We start from the raw sequence: 18,125 nt of genomic DNA on the forward strand, positions 1-18,125 counted from the left end.
TTTAAATTAGATGATTACCATTAAAAAGAATGTTGTAGTTGTCTCTAAAAGCCAACAATATTTTTAAAAGGCCCTACAAAAATTATGTATATAAGAAAACTTAACAAATTTTTAGATAAAAAGGCCCTCAAATTTTGAGGCCCTAATCGGTAGCTTCGGTGGCTTGCCCTCTGCGCCGGCCCTGGTTGTTTCCACATGTGAAAGACCGTGGCCAGAGCTGCAATTTTCCCAAGGATTGAGGGTGCGTTTCTGCTCGTCGCTCTCGTCCAAATCGGTCATTTTAAAACAAATAATAGGCAGAAAAACATATACATGACATACAAGATTATAATTAGCAAATAAATTTTTAAAAAATTATCTAAATATAACTATTTGATTTCAGACTGTAATAATGTATGTGCAAAAAAATACAAAATCTTTTATTTTGTTATGTAAAGAATTTATGTTCACCTGACGGTTTTTTTGTAAAGTGAGCATATTTCTACCGTAAATTGTAATTTTTACTCAAAAAGAAAGTAGAATACTAATCTTACTTTCCAATTCTTATTGAACCAGAAGTTAGTGGTTGGTTCGACCTATCTCTCTCCCAGTGGCCACTACTACTTTCTACCGCTCTCCACTCCCTCGTCTCCGGGAACTTTTAATTATCTCTATTTCCCATTTTACCCCTTTTTTTTTTGAATTAAACATTAAACGGTGACCAAAAAATAAATAGTAATCTTTCTCTGTACCAAACAGAGGCTAGTTGCGAAACGCGAAAGAACAAGATTCGACAAAAAAGCAAAACCCTAGAGCTCAAGCTAATCGCCGTCGATTTCTCAATCTCTCACCGGCGATTTTAAGCCGGTGAAAGTTGTACAATAGCTGTAAGAGAGAGATTCATTAGGTATTTTAGAATCATGTATAGAGACAGAGGAACGGTGAATTCGAGACCTGAAGTTGTGGATCGTAAACGGATCAACGACGCTCTCGAACGACCTTCTCCGTCAACGTCTCGTCAAGTTAATGGTAAAGGCAAAGGAACGGCGGCGACGGCGAACTCCGTTTTGATTGGGAAGCAGCAGTCTCATGACCATAGAGATTCTCGTTCTGCTTCTCTCTCGAAGAACAATAATGTTTCTGATGGTTAGTCTCTCTCTATTTGGAAATATTTCTGTTCTGTTGAATTAGGAGACTTAACCTAACCCTAGGGTTTCCTGATTTGGGAATCAAGTTTTGATCTTTATGTTTAAGCAAGTTCATTTGTTAGTCTATGGGATTTTTTGATGTGACTGATGAATTGTGTTTGTGGGTAGATGAATCAGACACGGATAGTGAAGAATCAGATGTTAGTGGTTCTGATGGAGAGGACACTTCATGGATATCTTGGTTTTGTAATCTACGAGGAAACGAGTTCTTTTGTGAAGTTGATGATGATTATATTCAAGATGACTTTAACTTGTGTGGACTCAGCAGTCTTGTTCCGTACTACGAGTACGCTCTTGATTTGATTTTGGATGTTGAATCTTCTCATGGTAAGTTGTTATTATATGTTTTACTGTCGTTTAGGAGATTTTCCGGTTTAGCTAGGTACAGAATCTGCATTTAGGGATAGTAGTGAAACCAATATGGGTTCGCTTTTACGATTGTCTCTTGAATGTTTGATTTGGATTGGGTCCGTCGGTAACAGGAGAGATGTTTACAGAGGAACAGAATGAATTGATCGAGTCAGCAGCTGAGATGCTTTATGGATTGATTCACGCTCGTTACATATTGACTAGCAAAGGGTTGGCTGCAATGGTATAGAAAATCCTGCAACACTCATTTGCATATATTGAACATTCTATAAAAGATGCATAGATTGATTCTATCTATTTGTAGTTAGACAAATACAAAAACTATGACTTTGGAAGATGCCCAAGAGTTTATTGCTGTGGCCAACCTTGTCTTCCGGTTGGTCAATCGGACTTACCTCGATCTAGCACTGTGAAGATATATTGCCCGAAATGCGAAGACATTTATTACCCACGATCAAAGTATCAAGGCAGTATCCTTTTTTCTACACTCTCACTTCTGCTTATAAATGCAGTTCTGAAAACTCTGATGTTTGATTCTTATTGCATAAAACAATGATTTTCTTTTGAGTTTCTAGAGATCTTGCAGGTGTTACCTTTTTTGTGTGTTTTCCTTAAACCAATGAACAGACATTGATGGAGCTTACTTTGGGACAACATTTCCTCATCTGTTCCTGATGACTTATGGGCATCTCAAGCCATCAAAGGCAACACAAAACTATGTTCAAAGAGTTTTTGGGTTCAAATTACATAAGCCGTGAAGGAAGTTTAAAGACAACCCAAGAATCAAGATCATGGCGTTGGAATAGAACTGAGAAAAGAAGAGACGTGTGTGAACAGAAACGGGAAATAAACGCGCTGTAATCACACGAATGGTGAAGAGAGCATTCATACACATTAGAAGAAAGCAAAAGCATGGTTAGGAAAAAAAAAAAAGCGAAAATCTTTTGATGAGTTTGTTAAAAACTTGAACATGTATTTTTCTACCTTTTTTATATTTTGTTGTCAGATTTAGTCATTTATTATTAAAATTGCTCTTTTTTACCTCTACTAGTTTTATCCACCAATATTTATCATAAAAAATGCTCTTTTGAAAGTCGGAATATGAATTTTTTAATTTTTCTTTGGTCAAGAGTACGTAAGTTTAGATATCAAATAAGAAACAACAAAATATCAAGTACGGTGAAGCTATATTAGTATATTGCTCGAAATGCAAAGATATTCATTACACATGGTCAAAATATCAAGGCAGTATTCTTTTTTTTTGTTCCACACATTCACTTCTTGTTGATGGTACATATTTTTATATGCAATTCTAAAAACTGATATATGTTTGATTCTTATTGCATAAAGCAATGATTATTTTTGAGTTTCTATAGATCTTTTGGGGGGTTTTCCTTAAAATGATGAACAGACATTGATGGAGCTTACTTTGGGACAACATTTCAACATTATTTCTGCATCTCAAGCCAACACAAAACTGTATTCAAATTACACAAGCCGTAAAGGAAGTTTAAAGACAAATTGACAAAAGCCAATTCGTTTGTTGCAAGTTTGCCCTCAATTACCAAAAAACAAAAAATGTAGATCAAACCCATGGAATCGAATCTAACCTGCAAATATCATTTGCCACTCTTTTTTATCTCTAAAATTTCTCACCGCTTTATGTCATTAACTTACCTACCGCCTGTTACCGGACCCATTACATGAAAACATACATTCAAACTTTCCACTGTGAGTAACCTTGTCAAAAAAGGATTAAACCCAACTTATGGTTAGGTAATCCTTAGAACTCGAATTGTAAAAGACTGACGAAACATTCATTGATGACAATTATTGTGATGTTGTGACTTAAGATGACGTGTGAAGAATGACGTATTGTTGGTGATGTATTATCTTTGGAAGAACTAGTTGTTCCAATGAAATAAGTAAATAATGGAGAAAAGAGCTCCCCTTTCTTCCCCTCATTGTGTTTTTTATCCCAACTCGCTATATTTTTTTGTGGTTGTTAATGACTTTGTATATATATATATATACAAAAAAGTATGAAAGGAGACATCTAGAGATCAATTTGCTTGCGTATTTTGACTAGACTTAGGGAAACAAATAAAAAAACGTAAGATATTTTGTGGTAGCAAAATTGGTCCCGAGAGCACCGTTGATTATAGTCGAGGACACGTGGCGTCCATCGAACCTACCAGTTTCGCAGGTACATATATAGAGTAGGCTGCGTAGGGAATAGTATACAAATCCATCTCCTAGTATGTTTTTATAAGTTGTTCATCTTTGATTATAGTAGTGTTTTTCTTTCATTACAAAATATTGTTTTAAAGTGTTTTCATTATGAACCATGCAGTCCGAGCAGTGGAGCCTCGACGTCGTTCCCAAACAGCAGACCCTGCACCCGCTCCCAGGAGAGTGGACCATGGTCCCGCTCCCCAGAACGCGATCATTGTAGGCAGAGGTGAGGAGCGTTCGGATCGTCGCTACGTTGCAGTGGAAATTAGGCAGCATGAAGATGCCTGGACTGAACATACTTTGTTAGAGAAAAAGCTAGAGGCTATGCTTTCTAAAGAGCTTAAAGCTGAGACTCGTTTTGAACAAGTTAAGAGCCAGCTTCGTCATGCAGGGATGACATTTGCTCGAGGTTCGCTTCAGTTCGGCCCAAGTCCTTCTCCTAATCATCATCATGCCGATCAGAGACAGATATCGTTACTGTCGGACATGAGGGGCATCGTCGTGGTACACGTGAAGCGACTGTTTCAATCCGATTTGATGAGCTCCAAGCTGCCTTGCTTCGCCTTAGCATGACAAAAGCAGATCTGAAGAAAGCGACTTCTAATGAGCGTGAATTTCGGATTAAAATTGAACAAGGTGAGGAACAGCTTCGTCGTGCCGCAATTAGACCTTCTCAAGGTTTGCTTTCATCCACCGCACCGGCACCGACAACCCGCAGAAGCAGCACCCGCACCCACCGGAGCAGCAGATAGTTTCACCGTTGGCTCCCGGGGATGCGTTTTCTATTGTTCCCTTGTCTTGTAGTCTTCCAAATGGTAATAATAATTTTTTTAAAAAAAACTCTTTTTTCTGCTGCAGCCAAGTTGTGATATTTAAAACTCTTTTAACTTGTCTTCTAAGTTTGTAATAATACGTTTGATATATTATACAATACATGTTTTGTCTGCACAACATTGTTAGCTGTGGGTAATAATAATATATCATCGTTGAGTTCCAATATATCACTCTTTTGGGACCAAAAGAGAAGGCTGATATAATCTGAAGAAGATACTTTCACGCTGAACTCTGTTTTTCGTAACCAACCTCTAACGACCATATTTTGAACTGGGCCTTTCCGGCCCATTACTAATCTCTTCCTTTCTTTTTTCGACCAAGCTTTTCCTGTCCATCCCTTTCGGCCTGATCTTAGGCCCTGACATTGCCCTTCGTGTTTCTATAAATGTGAGTTTATTCGCTATGTCGAGTATTCCCCAATGCCGATATATTGTTCATTATTGCAAAAAATTACTCGATTGAAACACTTTACACTTGTATATATGTTTTGATTTGCGGGTACTTCTGAGAGCAATTGTTTAATGTAGCTGCATCTTTGACTTGTACCACGGGTTTGTTCCTTGGCGTCAACGCTCCAAGATATTTAGAAAAAATCCAGATTGGTCGTTTGATGCGGAATTGGAGATTGGTTATTTGGTTTCAAGTTTCTTGTCGAGAGTTACACTTCCAAATTCCAATGTCGAATTCGAAAGGCCAAAATAGATAGAAGATAGTAAAATGTCCACGGTTAGAAAAGCAATAAAATTATGATTATTTACTAAAAAACGTATGGTCATATATAGTGGAATTGTCATGGGTCTGAGATGGATTTCAGTAATTGAGTAGATTCATTTTCTAGGAAGTGAAAACGTGGTTTGGCCATTTTTTGAATATTATAAGCCGAACTTTATTGAATATTTTCTCGTATGTTTCATTGCAATAATTAAATACACAAGATCTGTCAAAAAAAAAAAAAATTAAATACACAAGAAATGAGTAGACTATAGAGAGGAATGGGTTTGGTTTGTTGGGGACTTGGGGTGATTAGGAATCATTAAAATTATGTTGTTGTGGTTAACCATCTGAATTATTGACCTACTTTCATATTAATCAATTTTTATATTGTATTTATAGACCAATATGACTCAATCCAATAAATGCAAGTATTGACTATAGTCACACGCTTTTAATAATTTTCGTTTGGAGCTTTAGAAAGACGAGACGAGATATATACCTGTGTCAAACATTTTCAACATTACCAAACGATTCAAACCGTAGGATTATTTTATAATCTTAGATAAACTATACAATTGACTTCATTGCAATTTTGACATTTAATCTGATTTTACCTCTCTATATCTAATTATTTCAGTACTGTTCCATAATAAATAAAAAAAATTGAAACTATTATACCAAAAACAGAACATACAATATTTGAAATGAAAAAAGAACAAAATATTAATTTGATATAGAGTAAAATACAAAAATAGTTATCTTTACTTGTTTGTAATTCTTTTTTTTTTTGAACAAAAATCTAAAAACAGATTCGACTAGTTTTTTTTTTTTTTTTTTTTTTTTTTTTTTTTTTAGAAACTTGACTAGGTTTATATCAAATTGATACTTTCCACTTGTGTATATATTTTACTAAAAACATATGGATAGTATCAAATCCATATGTTTTTAGTAAAATATATACGCAAGGAGAAAATATCAAATTGATAATATATGCATGTATATATATATATATATATATGTGTGTGTGTGTCTGTGTGTGATACTTCATTATACACTACCACTACTCTTATTATTTTTGTAAACTCCAATTATCTTAAAAATGACTAAATTCCCTTTTTTTTTTTGTTTACATCATTCTTATTCTAGGTTTTTTTTTTTACAATCTCTAGTTCTGTTATAAAATCATGTAATTTTACTACCATGAAAATTGATAACTTGGTGTTTGTGTTTCAAATATTACTTTTACAGGATCGATGGTGAATGAGATTCAAGGACAAACCATGTGTCATGAGATTTTACCAGAAACAGATTGTGGTGTTGGCTCGTGTACCGCTTTGTGCTTACAATTATGGAGAGGAACCGGCAAGTGTGTTAGAACAAATGATCGACGCTTAATATGCCTCTGCAATTTTGAATGCATAGTTTGAATTTTTCACTTAATTTTGAAATTTATAAATCACTATTTACTAAATAATGATTATAATCCATAAAAATAATCCTTGTAACCCATTCTGATTGTACTACATAAAACTACTAAAGATATGTTACAACTTACAAGAAATTGTTTGTTCAAAAAGAAAAACTCATAAAAATTAATTAGTTATAGATTATTTAATACTTTTATTCGCTTAATTAACTTTTAAGTATTAGAAATTCGATAGGCTAGAACAATTTTAAACCAAATCTCTGTATATAAAGTTATTTTTTTCATGAATTGCATCATTATTCATATTCAACTTTATCATCAAATGTCAAAAAATGATTTGAATTTTTTTTGTTCTCCTTTCCTCGCTGGTTGTATTTTAAGATATTATTATTTAGCCCTCTAACTTTTTTTCCTTCTGTAAGCTATGCTCCTCCTCATTTGGTTACCTATTAAAGAGTTTCATTTTGTTTTAAAGTTTCGTCGATAAAAAAAAATAACTTTACAAATAAGTAGGTAATGATGCTAATGCACAGGATAATCAGTTTAATTTTTTTTATGCTATTGTATGGTAAAAAATGAAAATTTTGCATACTCTTAAGCCTATTTTTTTTTTTTTTTTTGTAGTACACATGGATTTAACGTACTGTACCTAAAAAAATATTATATATAAGATAATTTGTTAGAATATTTGGCAATAAACATAAACTAAAAATAAAATAAAAAATGAGAATAATTGTGGATTTGTCACGTCATTAATATGTAGAAGATAGATGTTATTAGCCAAAATTTCATATTTATTTTATGATATTGTGCAATTTTCCAATAAAAATGTAGAATATGAAATTAGTAAAATAAAACGAATTTGACATTTCTATTAGGCTAAAATAAATTCATTCAAAAATTCCATAAATCATTTCAAAACGTTACACCTATACAATTAATACAGAGTCTAGAAATGTATGAGTCTTTCACACATACTTTTCAACGTGTAATCCGTACGGACGCGATTTCTTCTGTTTTCTTTTTTGTTAAAACACGATTTCTTCTCTTCTTTCTCTCCTTATCTTCTAAGGAATCGCGTAACGTTTTGTGTCTTTTTCCTTCATAATTTGTTTTCTCGACAAACAAAAAGAGTCTTGTTATACTCTGGCTTTTAGTTTTGCTGTCTCTCTCCTTCAATTTCCTGGAAAAAAATCTCTTTTCTAGTCAAATAGATCTGTGTTCATACTCTTCTTCCACAATTCATTACTCAATCTAACCCAAAGAAAAACCCTTCAAATTTCTTTGTTCCATTTTCTTAATTTCAGAACTTGAGAAACCCAAAAAAGGAAACTATTAGTACATTTTGTGGGTTTAACTAAAGTAATTAATTTTTGTGTTTTCTTCATAAAGTTTCAATCTTTTTATTCTTGTATCTCTTCTTAAGACATGAATTGTCTGTTCTTGTTCAAATCAAAGAAACCCAAATCCAGAAATCAACAGAAAGACAACAACAACAACAACAAAAAGAACAAAAGAAAAGGTAAAGAATTGTTACAAAACTCAGCTCCAGAACTGACTAATCGGAGTGAAACGTCGTCGTTTAATCTCCAGACGCCAAGGTCGTTGCCTTCTCCAAGAAGTATCAAAGATTTGTATACAGAGAGAGAACAAAATCTTAGGGTTTTCACTTACGAAGAACTTAGTAAAGCCACTTATGGGTTCAGCAGAAAGCTTGCGATCGGTGAAGGTGGATTTGGTATTGTTTATAAAGGAAAGATTCTCAACAATGGAGATTCTGATCCTCCACTTGTCGTCGCCATTAAGAAACTCAATCGACAAGGTTTACAGGTAAAAAAAAGGATCACTTTCTTGTCTAAACTCTGTTTTGTTGCTAATCTAATCATTAGGATATAATTAAGCAATAAATTGAAGCTAAGAGATTCTTCAAAGTTGGTTTGATGTTAATATTGAAGTGAATTCTGGAAGAAGAAAAACTGCTTAGAATCGTGAAATAGAAGAAGTTTAGATTGATGCAATTATGAAGCAAATTCAAATTTTGTCACTTTTTTGAAGTAAAGTCGAAGAAATTTCGTAATCTTGAAATAAAGATTTAGAATAGTCAAATAGAAGAGTAAGTATGAGTCAATGGATGCATTTATTAAGTAAACTTTGTCCCTTTGTTTCTTTAGTAATGTCAATTCTGAAATTTTCTTCAAAAGTTTTGAATTTTCCCTTCTCTGTGTTTGAATGGTGTATTAGGGTCACAAGCAATGGCTAGCAGAAGTTCAGTTTCTTGGAGTAGTGAATCATCCGAACGTTGTGAAGCTCATAGGTTATTGCTCGGAAGACGGGGAGAGTGGGATCGAGAGGCTTTTGGTTTATGAGTATATGTCGAATCGAAGTTTAGAGGACCATCTCTTCCCACGTCGATCACACACATTACCGTGGAAAAAAAGACTCGAGATCATGCTTGGTGCAGCTGAAGGATTGGCTTATTTACATGAACTTAAGGTAAAATATTAAAGCCCATTAGAGGAAATCTGGTTTTAGATAGACCCTTTTGATTATTCTTGATATTTTAGGACAGGCACAATGTTAAACATTAGTGAAGTTATATGTAAATGTGGTCATAGAGGGATGATTAGTAGATTAGGATTGAGACTTTTTGTGAACAATGTTGTAATCGTTTGGGGATGAAATTTAGGTTTGATTTTCGCCAATTTGTCGCGATGTGTGTTTAATGAAAATATTGGATGATCATGTCTTGTTTATTTGGCTGCAGGTTATCTATCGAGATTTCAAATCGTCTAATGTGCTCTTAGACCATGAATTCTGTCCGAAATTATCAGACTTTGGGCTTGCCAGAGAAGGACCTGAGGGCGACAATACTCATGTCACTACCGCAGTAAGTTTGGTTTGATACATAACTGTGTATATATAAGCTCACTTGTACTTTAAAGTGATGAATCTCTTACAAAGTTTAACAGTTCTTCTTCTTTCAATGTATAGAGAGTTGGTACACACGGCTATGCAGCTCCGGAATACGTGCAAACCGGTCATCTTCGGTTAAAGAGCGATGTCTATAGCTTCGGTGTTGTGCTCTACGAGATCATAACCGGACGCCGAACCATTGAGAGGAACAAGCCAGTGGCTGAACGAAGACTATTGGATTGGGTCAAAGAGTATCCTGCTGATAGTCAACGCTTCAGCATGATCGTTGACCCTCGGCTACGCAACAATTATCCAGCTGCTGGAGCTAGGAGTTTGGCTAAATTGGCTGATCTTTGTCTGAAAAAGAACGATAAAGAGCGACCCGCGATGGAAATTGTAGTAGAAGGATTGAAAAAGATTATCGAAGAATCCGATAATGAAGATTATCCGATGGCTACGGCTAAGGAAAGTAGTCAGGTAAGGACGAGACAAGTTGCAAAACCTGAGAAACAAAGTTTGAGAGGAGGGGTTAGTGTCAGAGGATGATTTTGAGTTTAGAAGTTTTTTGCAGATTTTAATAGATAAATAAGTTTATGCAATTTGTTGGTTTATTGTGAGATGATTAGTAGAGAAAATGTATCTTATTGTGTGTTTATAAATGAAATTTAATACGGTGATTGAGAGAATCATTGAGATCAGGTTTTAAGAGTGTAATTTGCTGTTGATAGCGTAACATTTTAGCCAAAGTTTTCGATGATAAATATTTATTGGATATATGCAAATTATTTGTTACAAGTTCTAATTAATAGTGTGGACCATTATAAATGAGTATGGTGGAGTCGCTACTCTCATATTTTTGTAGGAATGCAAGTGCAATGTTGTTGTTTGGAATTTATCATGAAACCTTATACGTTTTAAACATTATTGCATTTTATACAAATTGTATTTTTTAGAAAGAGAGAAAAACTATTTTTATTTATTCATTTTATAAGTTACTTCAATTTATATGAGTTTCTGGTCCACTGCTCATATTTGTTTAGGAAAATATTGTACTACCATTTCGTGAAGAAAAAGAAAACTGTACTACCAAAAGCATTTGAAGGAAAAAGATATTTTATACCTTTAGTTTCCACTTTTCGCAAGTCACCAAATCTTACCACAAAAAGAATCAATTTCAAACGTCATTTTTTTTTTGTCACTTGAAATTTTATTGATAAATTTGTCGTAGAACCAAAGTAGAATACAACGCCCAAAAGAGGGAAGCAAAGCCGGCGGACAACGGTAAATCCCCGGAGACAAAGCCAGAGGAAAACGAGAATTCTCCGGAAACTAGGCCCTATGTAAGGGAAACTAAAGACACTATGACACAAAAAGCATAAAAACTCAAGCCAAAACGAAAGTTGATGAACCCTTAAACTAAACACAGAAGCAACAAGGCAATAACCAACCAAAAGACACTAGTACTTAAGAGGCAAAAAGACCTCTTCTTCCGTTGCACCTACGAATGAGATTTACCACGGCTGCCCACGGCCAACCCGAAGATAACATCAACAACCTCCTATCAAGATGAGAGCTGATCTCTCAAAACCGGAACCAAGACTTCATAACCCGGGAAGCAAGATCACTTGAGAAACTCAAAAACGCTTCCGGATGCGACGACGGCGACCAAAGCGCCCATTAACCATTAACGTCTAGGTAGAAGACTTCAAACGCGATCAGATCCAAACCAATCTGAAACGCAAGGACAAGGAGCGAAGCTAAACCTCTCACGCATCACCGAACTCAAACGAATACGACGAAAGAACAAGACAGCTATCATCCACAGCGAACAACACCAAGAAGAAGAAACAAATGCACACTTAAGAAAACTAGCGCAACAACAAACAAAACGAAGCTTCTGCAAAGGAAGGGAGCGAGACAAGAGGGAGCCAAAGGCTGAACGAGTAAACCAAGGGCGAAAGGAGAGACAAGGGCGGCATAGAGACATTAAAACCACTTGAGCGACTACAAGAACTAGCCGCTCCGACCGCTTCCAAAACGCACACAAAATCTAACTCGAACTAAACCAAAGAACTCCCCAAACGCAGGCCAAAAGTACAAAGGCAAGGGAAGCACTACCACTTAGAAACCTCACCGAGCAACAGATCTGAAACTTCGCATTAAACCACAACCCCACCTGAAGCAAGCCGCTGCTCTACACCAAGTGGTGAGAGAGAAAAAGACGACTCCACCAGCTCCATGGACAGATAGTTCTACAAATTGCGAGATTCTAGACCAATATCCAAACAGATCTGAGATTTCAAAAGAGCCTCTTCACCTTGCCCACGACCAGAACGAGACCACCACCAACACAAACTAAGAGAGAATCGAAAACTACAACGAAAAGTTACGGAGGAGACCGACGCCGGCGCTATGAGAGCCGCCACGCGCCGGTCACGAGCTTGACGGAAGCAACGGCGAAGAGATAAAGCAGAGAGAAAAAAAGTTTTTTGCGGACTTCCAAATTAAACTATCATTGATGCTCCATTCGAATTCATGATTTCAAACGTCATTTAAGCAAGTAAAAAGAAATGGCTTACTCTTGTAGTGTTTTTTTTTTCTCGTATATATTCTCATGGTTCATTCAACATATTAATTCGATTTTACATCTGTATATTCCTCGAAAGACAATTTTACCGAAGTAGAAAAAACAAGAAAATTTACTCAAACATGCCATGGACATAATCCACATAGGCATTTACATTTTCTCTTCTCATACTCCCAAAATTTCAAGTCAAGAAACTCTTTTTCCTCTTACAAAAAAAGAAAAGAAAATTAAAGGATCTTTAGCTTTCCTCTTTTCACAAGACTTGAAGCTAAAGTTAAAAAGATCTCAAGATCTCGAGAGAGAGAATCCAAAACAAAACCAGCTTCATAGCGTTAGATAAAATATAGCTTATTCTTTCTTTCTTTTTTTCTTAACCTAATTAATACTTACGTAATAACCAAAGTCTGGATTTATATAATTTAAGCAGCAGCAACAGTTCCATTGTAAAAAGCATAATCACGAGATCTAGTTGGGGAAGATTGTTCTTTCCTCCTCATAGCTGATTTCACAGAATAAGACAAATTCTGTTTCTTCTCTTTTGCTTCATCTCTCTCTATCTGTTCTTGTCTACACTCTTCACTGCAAAACGGTGTGTCTCCTCTGCAAAAATTCACAAAATCAAAAACTATAGATCAGACCCATGAAACAACAAAATTCAAGAAATGGGTCGCTCAAAAATCTGTTCTTTTTCTAGGTTTTCGACCAAAAGCAGAGGAATTTGAAATCAGACCCATGAATCGTTTAAATTGATTAATCAGAAGATTGAAGAAATGGGTATTCGAAAAAAATATTCATTTTTAATAAATTCGACTAAAAAAGTGAGAGAAATTGAAAAAAAAAAAAAAACTCAGATCTGATGTTACAGATCTCAAAAGTTACCTGTACATAAAGATGTCTCTGTTGTCACCAAGAGGTTTCTTACAGAGGAAACACGAATCCAAGAAATGAGGTTGTTGATTATCGAATCTGAAATCATGAAATCTTCCAGACACAACAGATCTCGGAGACGAAACAGAGTATTGATTGTAATAATTATTACAAGTGTTCCTGAGACTGTTTATTCTAACGTAAGAGAAACGGCTTGAAACGACGCCGTTTTGGGGATTTCCATGATTATTATTGTTACCAGAAAACCCAGCTTCCATTTCTGTTAAAGAAGAAGCCAAATTATCATCTTCTTCTTCTTCGATGAAATAAGGCTTTCTCGATGAAACCTCCATTTTTTTCTTTCTGGTTTTTAGAGAGAAAGTGAAAGAGAGAGGTTTTGTTGATGTGAAGGAAGTGTGAAGTGGGATTTTATAGCAAAAAATATCTTTTTTTTTTTTTTGGGGTTTAAGAGAGAGGAATTATAAAACAAGGGGCGAATTTTGAGAGAGGAGAATCTATTGGCTTTTGTAAACTTTTTATGCTAATTTTGAAAGTACAAGAAATCGAAAACCACTTTTGTTATTTTCTTTTTGAGAAATATACTTTATTCGACACATAATAAGGAATAATAATTGAGAGAGGCGTTAGAAAATGAATTTTTTCATGACTTAAAAAGAAGATTAGTAAAGACTTTTACTATAAATTTTTTACTGTAAACTTTTGGTTACAGAGAATTTGACTGTAAAAATTATGGCTGTAACTTTAAAATATTTTTAAAAGTCTAATTAGTAAATACTATTGTATAAGTTGTGGCTGTAAAAGTTGTGAATATTATTTTAATAACATAACAAAAAGATTTATTAAAAAAATTAAAAAGTTTAAAAATAAACTAATAGATAAATATTTGAAACAAATAAATTTATTTATATTTATTTATTTTATGTCAAAATTTTGTACCCAAAAGCATAAATAAAAAGTGTGATAAGCTAACCAAAACTTGGAAAACATAGTACTTGTTCGATTTGCAAGTTAAAACTCCATTGGTCATTGTATTTATAATGTTAGTGATCTTCTATGAATAGTTTGTTGTATTAATTTAAATTTAAAATTTGTTGGAATATTTTTTTGTATTGGTATGCTTTAAAATTTATGATTTTCTCTAATTTTTGAATGATTAATGATTCACTATTATGTGCTAATTTGTTTTGTGTAGAATTTTCTTTATTGACTATTGTTGTTTTATATTGATTTCACTATTAATAGTAAAACATATATTTTTTTTGAATGTTTTTATTTTTGTTGAATTGTTGTTTATATTAAATGAAATATATATATATTTTATATTGAACAATCAATGAATCGTAAAGGTGATATATAAATAGAAAATAAATAATCTTAAAAGAAATACTTAATTAATTGAAAAATGTTACATTCCAAGTAAAGTTTTATTATTGGGACTTTAAAAAAACTAGTGCAATTAAAGAGAAAAAAAGGACTGTTAAGTTTGTAGAGAAAAAAAAGAAATGAAAAATCTTATTAGTAAATAATTAATTGTGAGAATTTTTGAATGTAGTAAAAGTCTTTACAACATCACAATAATTATTCAATTTGTCTTTTGGTTTTTGAGGAACTTTCCAGAGAGCCAAGTAAAAAAGTTAATTTTTCAACATTTGCTTTTTAGTTTAATTATTAACTTTTTTTTCTTGTTTTTCTACGCAGACACATCATTAAAGTTAAATTACTAACTTTGATTTTTCAACACATGAAAAAAGTTACATAAGTTTGAAAATTAAGGAAAATTTGGTAATTACTGTAAAAAAGTTTCTGCATTTTTAACAATATATTTAAGGACATATGCATTAGATAGTCAAAAAATTATTAAAGTAAATAAATAAAATGGTATAATCATAAAATTTTTTAATTAAATTACGTAATAGGTTATTTTATGAGAATATTTATATTATGTTACACACATAATGTTTAAATACGCGTAAATCAGTATTTATTTATTTATAAATTTTATCTATATTGATTTTAGAATTAAAATGATAGAATTTACTATCTAACATATTAATCTCTTTGAAAAATATATATTCTACTAATCAGATTATTAAAATAGTATGTGGATGGATCCTACTAACAATTTAAAGATAATAATTTCTACTAGCTAATTTTTATGGATTCAATCAATATATACAGCTATAATTCTAACAGACATTAGATCAATAATTAGTTCTCATTTAACCACTGTTAGTACCAGTGATGCCACAGTAAAATAGTGATCACATCCGTCCAAAGAGAATTAACTTTTCTAATAAGGCATTCAAAAAAAGTTTTAAGGTAACAAAAACAAGAAGGAAGCAACAAAATAGCGGCAATACTGTAATTATGAGAAATAGAAGGGTCACAAATGCAAATAAGTAAACTTCACCACGGTTCCATAAAACAAGGGTCCCACCAGCACTCGAGAGACGTTAAAGAAAATCATGGGGATTCGGGGGAGAGGTGGGCCCCACGCGCGTGGGGTTTTTGGAATAAGCGTTACCGTAATCACTACACCACTTCTACTACTTGTGTTGTGTCTGCTTCTTCTAATATCGCGACAAAATGTTAAAATAATTTCGTAACTTAAATTTTTAATTAAATCAAGAATTAAAAAATTTGTGAATCTAAAAAACAAAAAAAGGTTTAAAAAATTGTCGTTTTGTTTGCTTTATGAATTTCCGTGGTGGGTGACGTTGTTATGGCGAAGACTTTTGAGGGAGGTGCTTTGTGAGGTTACAACCTAAGCTGCATAGAATTGGAAGCGGGTACGCGGAAACGGAAGCGTTTGGAAATGCCGAAGCGAAATTTTTTAAAAAATTAGGAAGCGAGTACGTGTTGGAAGCATATATATATATGTATCATAAATACCAAACATAAAATCATATTAGATTACAATCATGATAGAAAATAATATTAGAATAAATTAGTTGAAAACTAAATTTAAAAACCTTAAAATTAGACATAAATAGCAGAGAAGAAATTCTATAGGGTTTTATAAAATTAGGCTTATATAACGTTACAATCGACAACTATATCAAGTCTTGTTGTAGTATAGTGGCATGGACAGTTTTAATATTCTCTCAGGTCGAGTGTTCGAGCTTTGGAAACTTCCAAAATTATTTTTTTTACTTAAAAGAAGAAGGGTAAATGTGTAATTTCCTTGAAGAGTCATCTTCTTCCTCTAGAAGCCCTAATCACCGTCTTTCTTCTGTATTTTTTTCCTTTTTTTTTTGAATATTGGTAAGGCAAACAACGCTTCCAATCTATCCCCGACGCTTCCCACTCACAATCTTACGCTTCCACCACTATTCCAAAAGACTCATTTAGGGAATCGCGATTCCAAGCCGATTCCGAGCGATTCCGCTCCCGTTTCCGATTCCGGAGCGGAAATCGACACTTCTCCGGCGATTCCGTGCAACGTAGGTTACAACTACAAATAGTAGTGGTGCAATGAGGTCGGTGTTTTTTAAATGTAGAATAGGTGTGTGATTTTGGTTTTTATAGTAAGTAAACAATAGTAGTTTGAATCTCTCCAATAATAGTGTGGACCTTGTAGAAATAGTGGAATCGAAAACAACAAATAAGAATTTCGATGAAAGCGGTGTAGTTCCATTTGGTAATGAATGGTATGTTATAATATTAAAATGAGAGTATTTGTATAACCAGGCCCGGCTTAGCAGATGTGCTAGGAGTGCTAGGGCACAGGGTTTTAGGGTCTTTTTTTTTATATATATACAAAAATCCCAACTTTTTTTATAAAATAACCAACTAAATAAAAAATTATACCTTAAAAATTCCAAATTTTGTTAAAACCAATATGAAAAGATTCAAGTTTAAGAAAATAACATTTCTATAATTAAAAACTACAATTATTTGAAAACAAATTTGGTATTTTTTTAAAATTATAATAATAGACAAAAAAATTTGTTTTTGTCTAAGGGTCTTAATTTCTTTGGGACAGGTCTAGAACCGGGTCTCGTCAATAATTGAGTCGGCATGTGTATAACCTTACATTTTTATTGAGTTTGAGGAAGATATTTCATACTCAGCAAAATGGCAAAATCTCTTGTTTGTAAATATTAACTCAATAAATTATGTGATCGATCCATGAATGAGAAACGAAAAAAAAAGTCATATCATTATTCCAAAAGTTTGCATTTTAACTTTTATAAATAAAATTCTTAAAATGGTGATATATTTGGTAAGTTACAACGTCCTTCAAACGAACTTTAAAGTCCACACCATTAACACCCTCCGAGTCACCATCACCGTCCCAATTGTTGGTTACACCGCAAAATGTCATTTATTTCAATTTTTGTCAAACCAAAAAATTACATGCGTCGTGTGTTAACCGAAACTTGTAAAATAGTTAAGCCTTGGTTGGCAAGCTCGTGTATGAATGAATAGTTAGCAAATTGCCAACAAAATACAAAATATAAGAGTTTCCGATGTTACCGAAACCCACTCAAATTTGATAAATTATACTATACTAATTTATTGATTGATGATGGGAAGAAAATAAGAGGGTCTTGGAGTGTGATACACCTTACACGAGCTAAGGAATACGTGCAAGCAAATATTTTTAATAAGTTGACGTCGTACACTTGCGTAAGGCTCCGATGTTATCGAAACCCACTTGTTTCTGTTTCAATCTCCGAACTAAAACCTACCTAATTCTTTTTCAAAAAAAAAAAAAAAACTAAAACTAAAACCTACCTAATTATATACATACAATATCTATTTTCAAATATTTCTAAAATTACTTATTTTCCTCCTCAATTTCAGTTCAAATTGATGGATCCCATTGGTGACAAATATAATTTAATAATGATACAAAATGCAGTAAACATATTTTTTTATCACTTAAACATTAATTATTATTATTAATAGTATGTCAAAATATTGCTTGTGGTGATAATAGTGTGTCACTATCCCTGTTCTAAAAATC

General features: G+C 33.4%; 4 protein-coding genes across 5 annotated transcripts; 3 read left to right on the forward strand and 1 right to left on the reverse strand.

Annotated features, from left to right (window-relative positions):
• Window positions 1–711: 711 nt before the first annotated feature.
• LOC9301220 (casein kinase II subunit beta-1) lies at window positions 712–2,606 on the forward strand. Of its 2 annotated transcripts, none has more exons than XM_002863324.2 (5): window positions 712–1,125; window positions 1,296–1,514; window positions 1,670–1,779; window positions 1,861–2,026; window positions 2,184–2,606. In XM_002863324.2, the coding sequence occupies exons 1-5, from the start codon at window positions 900–902 to the stop codon at window positions 2,312–2,314; spliced, it is 852 nt and encodes a 283-aa protein (XP_002863370.1). In that variant the 5' UTR covers window positions 712–899; the 3' UTR covers window positions 2,315–2,606. The 2 variants fall into 2 exon arrangements, with proteins under 2 accessions (XP_002863370.1, XP_020871266.1); XM_021015607.1 differs by having other exon boundaries at window positions 1,685–1,779.
• Window positions 2,607–6,524: 3,918 nt separating this feature from the next.
• On the forward strand, window positions 6,525–6,799 carry LOC9299448 (putative defensin-like protein 126). The gene has a single exon (XM_021021876.1). The coding sequence runs from the start codon at window positions 6,593–6,595 to the stop codon at window positions 6,764–6,766; it is 174 nt and encodes a 57-aa protein (XP_020877535.1). The 5' UTR covers window positions 6,525–6,592; the 3' UTR covers window positions 6,767–6,799.
• An 856-nt stretch (window positions 6,800–7,655) lies between these two features.
• Window positions 7,656–10,452, forward strand: LOC9299449 (probable serine/threonine-protein kinase PBL19). Its single transcript, XM_021029436.1, has 4 exons — window positions 7,656–8,595; window positions 9,007–9,258; window positions 9,530–9,652; window positions 9,757–10,452. The coding sequence occupies exons 1-4, from the start codon at window positions 8,194–8,196 to the stop codon at window positions 10,222–10,224; spliced, it is 1,245 nt and encodes a 414-aa protein (XP_020885095.1). The 5' UTR covers window positions 7,656–8,193; the 3' UTR covers window positions 10,225–10,452.
• A 1,815-nt stretch (window positions 10,453–12,267) lies between these two features.
• On the reverse strand, window positions 12,268–13,600 carry LOC9299450. The gene is made up of 2 exons (XM_021029442.1): window positions 13,145–13,600; window positions 12,268–12,865 (listed from the first exon to the last, which is right to left on the reverse strand). The coding sequence occupies exons 1-2, from the start codon at window positions 13,483–13,485 to the stop codon at window positions 12,685–12,687; spliced, it is 522 nt and encodes a 173-aa protein (XP_020885101.1). The 5' UTR covers window positions 13,486–13,600; the 3' UTR covers window positions 12,268–12,684.
• Window positions 13,601–18,125: the final 4,525 nt, after the last annotated feature.

This window comes from Arabidopsis lyrata, assembly GCF_000004255.2.
Source record: "Arabidopsis lyrata subsp. lyrata unplaced genomic scaffold ARALYscaffold_8, whole genome shotgun sequence".
Lineage (NCBI taxonomy): Eukaryota > Viridiplantae > Streptophyta > Magnoliopsida > Brassicales > Brassicaceae > Arabidopsis > Arabidopsis lyrata.

Coding starts and splice junctions, on each gene's coding strand:
- LOC9301220 (XM_002863324.2), top strand. CDS start 900: ATGTATAGAGACAGAGGAACGGTGAATTCGAGACCTGAAGTTGTGGAT. Junction 1,515..1,669: donor GGATGTTGAATCTTCTCATG/GTAAGTTGTTAT, acceptor CGTCGGTAACAG/GAGAGATGTTTACAGAGGAA. Junction 1,780..1,860: donor GCAAAGGGTTGGCTGCAATG/GTATAGAAAATC, acceptor ATCTATTTGTAG/TTAGACAAATACAAAAACTA.
- LOC9299450 (XM_021029442.1), bottom strand. CDS start 13,485: ATGGAGGTTTCATCGAGAAAGCCTTATTTCATCGAAGAAGAAGAAGAT. Junction 12,866..13,144: donor AGAGACATCTTTATGTACAG/GTAACTTTTGAG, acceptor GAATTTTTGCAG/AGGAGACACACCGTTTTGCA.
- LOC9299449 (XM_021029436.1), top strand. CDS start 8,194: ATGAATTGTCTGTTCTTGTTCAAATCAAAGAAACCCAAATCCAGAAAT. Junction 9,259..9,529: donor CTTATTTACATGAACTTAAG/GTAAAATATTAA, acceptor ATTTGGCTGCAG/GTTATCTATCGAGATTTCAA. Junction 9,653..9,756: donor ATACTCATGTCACTACCGCA/GTAAGTTTGGTT, acceptor TTCAATGTATAG/AGAGTTGGTACACACGGCTA.
- LOC9299448 (XM_021021876.1), top strand. CDS start 6,593: ATGGTGAATGAGATTCAAGGACAAACCATGTGTCATGAGATTTTACCA.